At 47.8% G+C, this 13,502-nt stretch overlaps 2 protein-coding genes across 2 annotated transcripts in view; both read left to right on the top strand.

Moving 5' to 3' along the window:
- Positions 1-8,519, top strand: part of LOC311357288 (unconventional myosin-IXAb-like) — a gene marked incomplete at its 5' end in the record, with an annotated part of 30,681 nt that extends 22,162 nt beyond the window's left edge. Inside the window, 9 exons of the mRNA XM_084477188.1 lie at positions 229-290; positions 1,590-1,782; positions 2,164-2,292; positions 2,774-2,879; positions 3,246-3,377; positions 3,839-3,962; positions 4,256-4,500; positions 5,361-5,503; positions 5,682-8,519. Coding sequence (XP_084333314.1) covers positions 229-290; positions 1,590-1,782; positions 2,164-2,292; positions 2,774-2,879; positions 3,246-3,377; positions 3,839-3,962; positions 4,256-4,500; positions 5,361-5,503; positions 5,682-6,175 — 1,628 coding nt within the window. The 3' untranslated portion in view covers positions 6,176-8,519. The remainder of the gene's footprint in view (positions 1-228; positions 291-1,589; positions 1,783-2,163; positions 2,293-2,773; positions 2,880-3,245; positions 3,378-3,838; positions 3,963-4,255; positions 4,501-5,360; positions 5,504-5,681) is intronic.
- Positions 8,520-9,148: 629 nt separating this feature from the next.
- On the top strand, positions 9,149-11,303 carry LOC311357333 (uncharacterized protein). Its single transcript, XM_084477236.1, has 3 exons — positions 9,149-9,303; positions 9,557-9,608; positions 10,563-11,303. The coding sequence occupies exons 1-3, from the start codon at positions 9,292-9,294 to the stop codon at positions 11,090-11,092; spliced, it is 594 nt and encodes a 197-aa protein (XP_084333362.1). The 5' UTR covers positions 9,149-9,291; the 3' UTR covers positions 11,093-11,303.
- Positions 11,304-13,502: the final 2,199 nt, after the last annotated feature.

Consider the following 13,502-nt stretch of genomic DNA (forward strand, 5'->3'; position numbering starts at 1 on the left):
CAACGACCCGCCCGCCCAAGAGTCTTGAGTAATTTCATTGGACTTCCATTAATCTAACTTAAGTACCCGGAAAGCCATCGCCCTCCATTTTGGGATGTAGAAAAAGGATTGCAGCCCAGGAATCAAAGCTGGTCCTCACCACACCGTGTACTGCCTGCCTCCTGTGTGGTCGGAGCCCTGGAGGTTAAGCTCATCTCTTCCTCCTCTCCCCCCCGCTCTCTCTCCCAGTCTGCCGCTACGCCTGCCACAGGAAGTGCTGCACCAAGATGACCACCAAGTGCAGCAAGAAGGTAGGAGACGTCCCGAGCCTCAGCATGTTGTAGCTGTGGACGTGGAGCTGGAGATCAGACTGGTGTATACTGCACTGATGCAGCTGCACTGGCATGTGTTGATTGCACAATTGTTGGTTCCCCTTTGTTCATATATGTTAACTTATGTCCATGCCTAATTTTCTTTTTTAATTAATATTTATTTTATATATATATATATATATATATATATATATTTATGTTATGATGTATATTATTTGCTTCCCCCTTGTAGTTGCTTGGCATTTTTGGGTCGTTAAAGCTCATGGAATGGCTTTGACTATTAGGTCAAAGTCATTATTTGGGCCATGGAGACAATATTAGATTTAGTGATCTAATGTATCTTTGTGTGTGTGTGGGTGTGGGTGTGTTTGGTTGTGTGTGATTGTGTGTGTGTTCATGTACATGTTTGTGAATATATACGTGTGAATGCATTTTTGTTAACGTGTTTGTCTGTGTGTGGCTTGTCTGTTTTTGTGTGTGTGTGTGTGTGTCTGTGTCTGTGTCCATGTGTGTGTCTGTGTCCATGTGTGTGTGTGTCTGTGTCCATGTGTGTCTGTGTCCATGTGTGTGTGTGTGTCTGTGTCCATGTGTGTGTGTCTGTGTCCATGTGTGTGTGTCTGTGTCCATGTGTGTGTGTGTGTCTGTGTCCATGTGTGTGTGTGTGTGTGTGTGTGTGTGTGTGTGTGTGTGTGTGTCTGTGTCCATGTGTGTGTGTGTGTGTGTCTGTGTCCATGTGTGTGTGTGTGTCTGTGTCCATGTGTGTGTGTGTGTGTGTGTGTGTGTGTGTGTGTCTGTGTCCATGTGTGTGTGTGTGTGTGTGTCTGTGTCCATGTGTGTGTGTGTGTGTGTGTGTGTGTGTGTGGCTGTGTATCTGTGTCTGTGTCCATGTGTGTGTGTGTGTGTGTGTGTGTGTGTCTGTGTCCATGTGTGTGTGTGTGTGTGTGTGTGTGTGTGTGTGTGTGTGTGTGTGTCTGTGTCCATGTGTGTGTGTGTGTGTGTGTGTGTGTGTGTGTGTGTCTGTGTCCATGTGTGTGTGTGTGTGTGTGTTTGTGTCCATGTGTGTGTGTGTGTGTGTGTGTGTGTGTCTGTGTCCATGTGTGTGTGTGTCTGTGTCCATGTGTGTGTGTGTGTGTGTGTGTCTGTGTCCATGTGTGTGTGTGTGTGTGTCTGTCCATGTGTGTGTCTGTGTGTGTGTGTGTGTCTGTGTTCATGTGTGTGTGTGTGTGCGCGTGTCTGTGTCCATGTGTGTGCGCGCGTGTCTCTGACTCCATGCTACAGTACGACCCGGAGCTGTCGTCGCGGCAGTTTGGGGTGGAGTTGTCGCGCCTCAGCAGGGAGGAGCACACGGTGCCCCACCTGGTGGAGAAGCTCATCAACTACATCGAGATGCACGGCCTCTACACCGAGGGCATCTACAGGAAGTCTGGCTCCACCAATAAGGTCAAAGAGCTCCGCCAGGGGCTGGACACAGGTGGGATTGACAGCCTTCTAACCTTATATATATATATAAAAAATATATAAAAGGGAATAACCTCCAAGGTCCCAAGGTTACCGTTGAATGTAGTAGTACCTTCTATGAACTGTAGGGGGAGCAGTGTGTCAACTTGAGCCTGTTTGCTCTGCCATAGCCTCACAAATCAGGCTTTAGACAAGAGAAAGTCTTTAGACAAGAGAAAGTCTTTAGACTTCGACGAAGCTCAAATCTGATGTACATCATTTTATTATGCTGTCGGTTTATTGCTGTTGCTACCAAGGGCAGTGCTGTGTGTTCATGGTGAACGTGAGTCTGTAAGTGTCACTGGTGTACAGGAAACCCCCTTCAACACTGAACCCTGTTTTTCTGCTGTTCCAGACGTGAGCAGCATGAACCTGGACGACTACAACATCCACGTCATCGCCAGCGTGCTCAAGCAGTGGCTCCGCGACCTGCCCAGCCCTCTCATGACCTTTGAACTCTACGAGGAGTTCCTCAGGGCTATGGGTAAGGCCGCCTCCACTTGGCCTCTGCTCTCTTCCTTTCAGAGGTCCGCTCGCTGTAGTGGGGGGGGCGGGTGGTCTGGTGTTCAGGGGGGGTCTCTCAGCCCAAAGGGTTCCTGATTTAAAACACAGACAGTCCACAGTGTCCTGTAGCAAGATGACCCCTGACCCCTGAACAACTCCCTACTACGTTAGCATTGATTGCTTGCCATGTTGTGTCCATAGTACCGATATATCTTCTGTGTATTTTTATTGATATACATTTTGTTCTCTAGTTGAAAGTCTGCGACTGTCCTGTTGTTTTTATGCTGCGGCGTCCACATTTTGCCGTGCAGAATGAACAACGTACTTATCTTATGTTAATGACACCTTAAGGAGGTAAAGGAGTGAACAGTGACAGCTCCTCGGGGGGGGGGGGGGGGGGGGGGGGCGGGGTCCCCTGAGGTGTGTGTCTGACTGGGGCGGTGTGTGTTGGGCGGCTCCAGGTCAGCCAGAGAGGAGGGAGGTGATCCACGGGGTGTACTCCGTCATCGACCAGCTCAGCAGGACTCACCTGAGCACCCTGGAGCGGCTCATCTTCCACCTGGTCAGGTGAGTCCGGACGCCCGCACCGACTAACCAACTCACATGCTGACCCCCCCCGGCCACACCCTCATGGAATGGTTTTGTAATGCCAACTACGGCGAGTGACCGCTCAAGTTTGATTTGTAATGTTTGGTTACTGTCGGATATTTACCAATAGCATTTGCACAGCTGGTTGACATTTTAAAGTGGGATGTGTATTTATGACTCAACATGCCTTGATCAAAGACTTTCAAAGAGTCAACACCCTGGTTAAATGACTATATTGTATTGTATTGTGTGTGTGTGTGTGTGTGTGTGTGTGTGTGTGTGTGTGTGTGTGTGTGTGTGTGTGTGTGTGTGTGTGTGTGTGTGTGTGTGTGTGTGGTGGTCCAGGATCGCCCTGCAGGAGGACACTAACAGGATGTCGGCCAACGCCCTGGCCATCGTGTTTGCTCCGTGTGTCCTCCGCTGCCCGGACACCATTGACCCTCTGCAGAGTGTCCAGGACATCAGCAAGACCACTGCGTATGTGCCCGGCCCCCCACCCCCACACATTCTAAAGGAGTGTTCTTAACGAGCGTTCTTTAGGAGTCTACTTAACGAGCGTTCTTAACGAGCGTTCTTAACGAGCGTTCTTAACAAGCATTCTTAATGAGCGTGCTAAAGGAGCATTCTTAACGAGCGTTCTAAAGGAGCATTCTTAACGAGCGTTCTAAAGGAGCATTCTTAATGAGCGTTCTAAAGGAGCGTTCTTAACGAGCGTTCTTAACGAGCGTTCTTAATGAGCGTTCTTAACAAGCATTCTTAACGAGCGTTCGAAAGTAGCGTTCTTAACGAGCGTTCTAAAGGAGTGTTTTTAAAGAGCGTTCTAACGGGAGCGTTCTTAACGAGCGTTCTAAAGGAGTTGCCAGCCGTCTGAAACCAGTGAAACGTTCTGAAAGAGGATTCCAAAGGAGCTTTTCTGAACGAGCGCTCTCTCCCTGCAGGTGCGTGGAGCTGATCATCAACGAGCAGATGCGCAAGTACAGGGCGCGCCTCAAGGACATCAGCAGTCTGGAGTTCGCAGAGAGCAAGGCCAAGGGCCGGCTCACTCACATCAGGAGGTCCCTGGTAAGACCACAGCACTGCAAACGTCACCCGTGTCTGAGCGACAGTCGGCACTATGTTTAAGCCCGACAGGCTCTGGGATGACTACGCACGATGCAGGCAGGCATTTCATGCACAGAAAGACCCAGCCTTGTCTTGAGGATTATTCCCGTTGAGTCCTCGCTGGCTTGCTGGTTCTCAATTCTGTGTCTTGTCCACTCGTCCGTGTGTGTGTGTGTGTGTCTGTTTTCTCGTGTGTGTGTGTGTGTGTGTGTGTGTGTGTGTGACATTGCACACGTCCGTGCCTCACTCCACAGAGCAAAGAGCGCATGCGGCGTAGCAGCAGCAGCAGCCTCATCCCCTCGCCGCCCCTCAGCCCCAAGGTGGCGCCCCCGGAGGTGGAGGAAGGGACTGCAGGAGGAGGAGGAGGAGGAGGAGGAGGAGGAGGAGGAGGAGGAGAGGTGGAGCCAGAGGGGGCGGGGCTTAGCGAGCTGCAGCAAACGGCCTTGCAGCACGAGGAGCGGATCTTGACGGCGCAGATCGAGAGCCTGCAGAAGGAGAAGTACGACTCACACTTTGTTTCCTCTTCCTGTTTCCAACCCGACCACGGCCCCTAGTTAAGTAGTTTAAACGGCCCCTAGTTTAGTCGTTTACCACGTCAGTCATTTTCTGTATAAACCTTGTAGAATAAAGAGTCATCCGAACTTATAACAATTATGGTCGTATATTTGGGTAATAATGATACAATAACATACAAACGATGATGCACACGACATGCATACAACAAACAATAAAACAAAATACAATACGATAATCCAAGATCTCAGATGGGAGTTCGCCCTCCGTCTCTCTATTAGGTTCGCAAAGGAGAAGTCTGATGTTTTGACAAAAAAAACACGACTCCTTATACCCTTCTGTTAGGATGCTGAGGGCAGCTGTGCCCCCCCCCCCCCCCCCCCCACCCCCAATAAACCAAAGCCTTTGTTAACCAGATGGTAATCTATCGATTGAAGCTCCTCAAGGTGTCATAACGCCATGCCTTATCAGTTGGACCCCTGTCTCCCTTCCCCCAGGGGGTCAAGTGCAGCCTTTGAACACATTCCCCGAAAGGTGTCACGAGAACAGGCGCATTCCAACACATCGAGAGACACAAAGGATGTGTCTCTCGATGTGCAGCTACTTTTAAGTTGAACTCTAAAAAGCGCTATTGTTTTCGGGCTATTATTTGGTTGATGGTCCCCCTCCCATATATTAGTAGAAGTTGAAGAGACAAATCAAGGAATCTGGTTGTACTAAATTCTTTGTGTCTGTACATCTACCTGGGTCTGTGTCTGTCTGTCTGTCTGTCTGTCTGTCTGTCTGTCGTCTGTCGGTCTTTGTGTTTGTGTGTGCATGTGTGTGTGTGTGTGTGTGTGTGTGTAGGGAGGAGCTGACCTTTGAGATGCTGGCGTTGGAGCCACGGACCTCCGACGATGAAACCCCAGAGTCCGAGGCCTCCATCGGCACGGCGGAGAGCTCGGAGAACATCGCCATGGAGACGGAGGGGGCGACCTCCGGCCCCCATGGTGGGTGTGGTTAGGGGGTTGTCAAGGAGCAGAGGAAGAAAACCAATTTTATCCCTGTGTCCTTCAAATACTTAAATGTCTGAATAATCAGAAACAAAGTGTACTAACTCACTCACTCTCTCTCTCTCTCAACTCGCTCCCTCTCTAACGCTACGCTCTCTCTCTCTCTCTCCATCAGGGCGAGAGATCCCCCTCTGTAGGAAGGCCGAGGCCAAAAGCCGCCGCACTCAGCGGCGACAGCCGGACTCCTCCCCCTCCTCTTCCTCCTCCTCCTCGCCGGCCACCACCGCCGCCGCCGCCGCCGCCGCCGCCGCCACCGCCGCCGCCTCGGCACTCTCCTCCTCCTACCACCTGCCCCCCTCTCTCCCCTCCTCCTCCTCCACCACCACCTCCTCCTCCTCCTCCTCCTCCCACCCCTTCCCCCACCGCTTCCGCTCCTCCTCCTCGGGCCCCCTCCTGACCTCCTGCCCCCTGGGCGCCCCGGAGCCCGACCTGGGCGCGGCGGGCGCGGCGGCGGTGGGCCAGAGGGGCAGCAAGATCCGCCACCGGCTCCGGCTGAGCCGCAGCTCGCCCCGCGACCCCACCGAGGCACCGCACCGCAGGGAGACGGGGGACTTTGGCTCGGCGCCGCATCAGCTGGTTCTGTACGGCAGCAACGAGTTCATGGTGTGAGGCGCCTCCGGTCTGAGAGGGGAGTCGGGGGGGTGGGGAGGAGGAGGAGGAGGAGGAGGAGGAGGATGGGGAGGAAGAGGAGCGTTTTGCTGATGACCGTATGCTGTGGGGGGCGGGGTCTTGACCTTGACATGCTTCCCCCCCCCGTCCCCCCCCCGTCCCCTCCCGTCTCCTCCTGGGGTTTGGAGCCAAACTGGGCGGTAAAAAGGAGAAAGGACCGACGGCGGAAGCGGTCAGCACGCCGCACGCCAATACCGTTCATTAAAGAAAAAAACTCAAAAAAGAATCCTGTTTTTTTTTTTTTTTTTGTTATGTTTCCAACGCACCGAGGTGGTGGTGGTGGGGGTGGGGGGGGGGGGGGGTACTCGAGTCCGGTGTCCGCCCTCGCCACCGCCACACAAGTATTCCCGCCGAATTAGGCCACGCCCATCTCCCCGCCCATGTCACCTCGACATGCTGATGCTGACGCCATTCGTTGGGCGCACGTCGTCATGGGTTAATATTATTATCAGTGGTGTTTGTTGTTTGTCGTTACGTTACAAAGGAAGCGGAGATGTACATAGACTGAAACTCCTGGTGTGAAAAGGTTGTCCGAAATCAATATTACCCCTATTGCTCTCCATATTTTCGCTCTCTCTCTCTCTCTCTCTTCCACTTTTCTTTCTTGACGTTGTTTGGTTTCCCCCCCCCCTCCCTCCCCCTCTCCCCCCTCTCCCCCCCCCCTCTCGTACCTGATTTACAATACACGGGGCCAAATGGGAGGCGGCTTCCACTGGTGACCAGTGATCTCTGAGAGATGAGGTTGCCTCCTCCTCCTCCATGCCATTGTGGGAGGCCTTGATGTGGAGAGTCGACCCCGTCTGCCATACAAAGTGTGGTACAGTACAGTGGGCAGCTGTCCCCGAGGCAGCCATGACACTCGTGTTGATTTAGACATATCAGTGTTAATGTGTTTATGAAACTTGAACGTGGTCTCATTTTGTTATGGCTGTTCTTTTTATTTTTATTTTGTATTTGTTTACTTTTGGTGTCATTTTGGTGATCATTCATTGTGTTGAAGATGCCATGTTTTCATTGTCGACGGTGTGTGTGTGTGTGTGTGTGTGTGTGTGTGTGTGTGTGTGTGTGTGTGTGTGTGTGTGTGTGTGTGTGTGTGCGCGCTGCATGGGAACACACGCATACACCTGCGTTACAGGTGTGTTCTGAGCCATATTATACTGTTTGTGTTGCCATTTTTTTCCATAACTATCCACTGCATTCACTTCCTTTCTGGTGATTGCTGGGAAAAGTAGCAACTTTGTGTCTCCCTGGTCACATCACATAGTAGCAACCAGCCTGGACTCCTATTGAAAAGCTATCTAGCTAACACGCTATCAACTCCTTTTGGACTAGTTGCACTCTTTCTTTCTCTCTCTCGCCCTCTCTTTACAGTATTTAAAGGGTTTAATATCCAGTCTATGTCAGCTATATGCAAAGCTTTTGACTATAAATACGTACAGATGCTACAACCCCCTTCTATAGCTACAGTATATCTTGCTTGCAGTGATGAGACGCTATGGCGGCAGTCGGCCACTAGTCGGTCACCGAGCGTCTTTCCACTCCTTGGGAAAGTGCGCTATTCTCGGTTTTAGCATGTCGTCTAAGATCGCTTTAAAACACATAAGGACAAGGACAGTTAAAGACAAAGTGATATATGATCTAACGGGAGCAGTCACTACCAACACATAAAACGTGTTTGTTTTGTTTGTTAGTTTAAAACAAAATGTTTGTTTTTTTATTTTCATGGGGTGTTGTGAATAATGGTGTTTGGAACCTATGAAAATATTTCGGAAGATATTTCTTTCTCTGTGAATTACAAGCTATTATTTAAGAACACGTGGTTTGTGCTTGTCTACGCTGTCCATATGGCATTCTGCAACAACAAAAAATGAAAAAAATGAATGTACTGATTACTGGAAGGCATGCTCTGCTTTCTTTTGGTTATTTGTTTGTCTTTTATATACCATATATAGTACTATTTATGATCATGTTTCGGGGTGTACATTGGTCAAAAAAGAAAGCTTGTTATAAATGGATATATTATCCTATGTACGATTCATTATCTACTATTAATCATTGGCACGGTTTGGACAGGTCATTATCTTCTGTCGTATTTGTGCCGGAAGTTACCGACCTTAACTTGAGCGATGAATCTCTTTGTCGGCGTCCATCTTGGACGGACACGGCCTTGTATGAGGTGCAATTTGTGTAAAATTTATTTTATTTTTTATTTGAATGTTGATTGTCCAAAAAAAATGAATTCATGAGGGTAAAGCTTCTGCTTATTAAAAAAAGGCAAACTGGAGTCCGACCTCAATGGCTTTTGTGATTCAAATGAATATTGAATGAAAAAAGGGGCTTCCGGTGCAGCGTCATCGTAATGACGTATTAACGACCCCAAATATAGCAGGTATTTTACGTTGGGTGTGGAAAAGACTAGGTACTACCGTTTTTTTAAACCTGATATTTTCTCTGAAATTATCGTCAACATACAAAATAACCTATGCCGTTGTATCACTGTTACTAAAATAAGTCCAAATCAATATGTGAACGTCCCACTCTGATGCGTTATTAAAAGAAAAAGGGGGGGCAAAATCAAAAGTCAAGCTATCCCTTATAAGTAGCCTAGGCTAAACCCATTTCAAAATCACAGTCGCTTTGCCTTACACCACACGAGACTAGGGATTAGGCTACTACACTGGCTACAATGCGTTATGAGGTCATCAGCTGCGAGCTTTCCAAGATGTTCTTCTCTTGATATTCTCATGAATACTATTGATCACGCCTCTGCATGCAAACAAACGGAACAGTGGAGCGACTTCTGCTCTAGACCAAAGCCATGCAGCCACCAGCCAGCACGCAGACGCGTGTGGGGGTGGGGGTGGGGTGGGGTGGGGTGGGGTTTCGGGTTACATCAAGAGAAAACTGGTGGATTCCATTAAACGAAACGAAAGTCGAGCCGTCCCTCCTACGAAAACGATATTCTAATTCATTTCAAGTCACAGTCGCATTCCGCCACACATTTTCCTTTTTTTTGGTTTTCTAACTCATCAGCGAATTTCTGCCCATTTGCCGATATGCAGTCCATGGTAAGTATATTTACACGAACATAGAATCGTATGTAGGCTATATTGTAACAGTTGAAGTGTAATTTTATATCAGTTGTTTACCGACTTTCTAAAGTTGGGTTTTTGCTGAATGGCTTCCATATAGGCCTATGATTTAGATTACACAGTCGAATTGTTATAAGGTAGGCCTACAACGTAATAACGTCTATCGGTTACGTTCGCACTCTACCCCGATGTTAATGACCTGCGTTGGCCTCTTTCTCACTCTTTGCAGACGTTTCGTGGTAGAACTGTGGTCTTCTTTAACGTGGAGACCACGGGATTGGGTAGGTCTACTGCACACGGACACCTTTTTATCACTTACCTCTATTGAGTTTAATCAGGCCATGGCCCGCTCAGATCGATGTGTATATTACATAGTATACCAACAACTTGTCTGTACATGTAAATCTGTCTCCTATTGTGATATTACATGTCCTGCCCCTCTGAATGCATTAGAGGTCTATCAGCACGAGGGCCTCGGATTTATTGAGTAAAGTGGCAAAGGTAATACTGATTCATAAAGCGTGAGAGATCGAATATTCTACGTCCCCTAACAGCGCTGAGGTCGTCTGGAGCTTCGCTCCGTGGAAGTTCTGCTTCAGAAGAGCCCCCGTGATTTGGTGCATGAGAAACTTATAGTATCTTTCATGGCCAGGTGTGTGTGCTAGACTTTGTGTGTGTTATCGAGGGTTCTCTTGTCCCTGAGCCTCCGAGTTGTTTTGTCTTTCTGTGTGATATGTGTGGCCTCGCCATCTAGCTGAGGCAGCCTAATATCTCGCTTGGCCGGGTGTATGGGGAACCACGTGGGAGAAACGCCACTCATGCTTCGGACATGAGTATGCCATACACACCCCTCCTAGGGGGTGGCATCCACCCCGGCCTTACATTGCATGCATCCCTTTGCACAATGACACGGAGTGTCCTCCGTAGACTGATAGGGAGAGGGCTCGAGGGTCATCTTCACCCTCTTGAATGTGTGGTATGTTTTGTTTATTAGATTTGGGCCCAGAGTTGACTATATTCATAATGTAATGTCTGTTTAGGTTATTTTTGCCCATCAATCACTGCATGCTTTTAAATACGTCTCCCAGAACTCAATTTCACAGCCAACTGCCGGTAATTACTTGCTGTTTCATTTTAGAGCTATTCTGTGTTTCAACTTTTTTGTAGGCCTACTCTTTACTGCAGACTTGCACACACACTCACTCACTCACCCACTCACACCCATCCCCTCTCAGACACCAGGCGGTGTGATATCATCCAGCTGGCGGCCATCAGCGGAGATAGCGCCTTCAACGTGCACATGATGCCTCAGGTCGCCATCGACATAGACGCCACGGCGGTCAATGGCTTCACGGTCCAAAATGGCGAACTCGTCCTGGACGGTAGAGCTTTGTCCACAGTCATCTTGCACGAGGCCCTGAACTCCTTCCTTGACTTCCTGTGGTCCTTAAAGCAGCCCGTGTTGCTGGCCGCCCACAACGCCAGACGCTTTGACAAACCTGTACTGGACAGGGCGCTATTCAGGTGTTCCCTCACCGGGCAGTTCCAGCAGCTGGGCTCCAGATTCTTGGACACCTTGCCCCTCAGTCAGGCGCTCTATCCAAGGTTATACTACGGACATTCACTATGGAATCTGGCAAAATACTTCGGAGTACGCTACAATGCCCACGATGCATTGGAGGATGTTACGGCTCTGCAGAAGCTGTACTATAGGTGGAATCCCCACCCACACCCTGTGTCACTTTCTCTATTCCGATCTGGTTGACGTATTGTCGACAGGGTTGATGGGCCAAATTTATGTTAACATTAGGCAAGGCAACTTTATTAATATAGAAATGTTTCATACAGGAGGCAGACTCAAAGTGCTTCACATACAATAAAATGAAATAATAACTCTTAAAAACTACCCTAACCCTAACCCTACCAAACATAAAATTAACATTTTTCTTCTGCTTTACTTGCTTTGTAATAATTTGTATATATCCGGTGATCTATTTGGTACTGTTGTTTAATAAACCAAGCTCAAAGCCAACCAATCTTTGTTAATCGTCTCATTGAAGGTCAATGACTATGCCATTGGTTAGTCTACATGTACTCCCCATCCCTGTAGGCCTACCTGTAGTGGACAGCACTGGTGGTTCTGAGGGGTGGCCAAAACTCCTTCAGAAAAAAGTCCTGGCCCTGTCTAAATGTGGAGTTCAAAATAAAAATTTGAATGATGATAGACAGACTCATAATGCCACCTCACTATTTTTTTTCAATTAAGAAATGTTGAACCTTGTGTCATAATAATTAATGTATCAATAAAAAAAGAACGAAACTGAAGAAACGTAAATATGCCAAATTCAGGGTTCCCAATCAGGTTGTGGAAGGGTGTCTGAGAGTCTTTCCAAAGATTTGTAGTTAATTTCACAAATTCAAGTCACTAATTGAAATGTTCTTTGCTTAAGGGTGTACTATATGGCTGCAGTGGTGATTTTTTTTTTTTTTTTTAAAGAACAATTGACGTATGGAAGGACTGTCTGACTTTGTTAAGAATTGTGTCAAACCAGCACTATACGGCATACTTCATGGAAAAAAATATTGCTTGTCCAAAAAAATGAATTCATGAGGGTAAAGCTTATTAAAAAAGGCTTATTATAAAAGGGCAAACTGGAGTCCGTCCTCGATGGCTTTTGTGATTTAAAAAAAATTGAATGAAAAAAACAGGCCTCTGGTGCAGCGTCATCGTAATGACTATTAACGACCCCAAATAAAGGCGTAGCCTAGGTATTTTACGTGGGGTGTGGAAGAGACAGTGTATACTGTTTTTTTTAAACCTGGTATTTTGTTTGATATGATCGTAAATAAAGTAACCTATGCCGGTGTATCACTGTTACTAAAAGTCCTATATTTTTGCCCTTTTCCCCTAAACAATATGTGAACGTCCCACTCTGCTGCGTTCTTTAAATATATTGTGGCGACCGTGGGCGTGGTCGCCGTGTTCCAGGTGCCGCAAAGCCGCAAAGCACACTGGGACAATGGGTTTAGGACATTTTAGTTTTGTAGCCTAACACCATGAGTGAGAGTGCTGTTCATGTTGGCCAGGTGTGCCGTGTTTTCTGTGTTGTCGTGAGTGTGTTAATAAAGACAACTCCCGTTGCCGAGCGGTGTATGGGGCGCGGGAGTTGATTGATTGATTGCTTAACCTGGGCTCCCGTCTCGTCCTTCCCGTGCCGCGCGTATATAGGCTATATATATATATATATATTCCCCCTGAGGATTTGTCGAGGGCCTCGAGGCTACATGATTTCTAGCGAAAACGGTCTGGTTGGTTTCTGTTTAACAAAAAAGAAAGTCAAGCGAACCCATAAGTAAACCTAAGTAAACGATGCTTTCGCGACATGCTTTCGGGAAACGGGGCCAAGGGCCGCAAAGAGGGCGGACTTTCTCTGATTCCTGCATTCCGTTTCATTCATTCATTCATTCAGTGATGGACGCGCCGCGCACTCTTTAGAAACTTTGGTGTCAACATTAAAAATGCAACGTTTCATTCATTATCATTCAAACGCAGAGGCATTGACACGGTTATTGCTGTTGCTGGTCTAGATCGATTCCTGCCCATATTGTTGGGCAGGGGGTATGATGGTGCGGGCAATTAAAGCGGGAATGGCACGCATCGCAGCACAGTTTCCCGCAGCAGTCTACGTACAGAAAACCACGCTCTCAACTTGGCGATTGTGCACTCCACCAGCCTCACCGACGCGCCTACAGTGCTTTATGTAATATAAACAATCGCAACAAAAAACGCCTGCAGAAATTATCCGACACCCGCTGGTTTCAGCATGATTCATGTAGGCCTACAGTAGGCCTATGTCTTCTGTCATTGATCAATATGAGGACATTTTAACCACGATGGTTGAATTAAAATCAGAGGGAGACAGCAAGTGCCGCTCGCAAGCGACCTCCCACACGAGCAACGGAATTATTTGATTTTATTATATGCCTTGTGATAGGGTTGCCTTGTGACGTGGCGTTTCATCGGTACATTTATTTTTGGAATTTTAAATTGTTGCAATAAATTATATTTGTGTTGACTTCTAACATGTCTCTGTCTTTGCTGTTTAAATCTAACAGTAGTCTACGAGTAATATATATATGCGGGAACCACTGTTTTTGGGGTATTGCGAAATAGC

The sequence above is a fragment of the Micromesistius poutassou genome (assembly GCF_964030765.1).
Source record: "Micromesistius poutassou genome assembly, chromosome: 13".
In the NCBI taxonomy this organism is placed as follows: domain Eukaryota; kingdom Metazoa; phylum Chordata; class Actinopteri; order Gadiformes; family Gadidae; genus Micromesistius; species Micromesistius poutassou.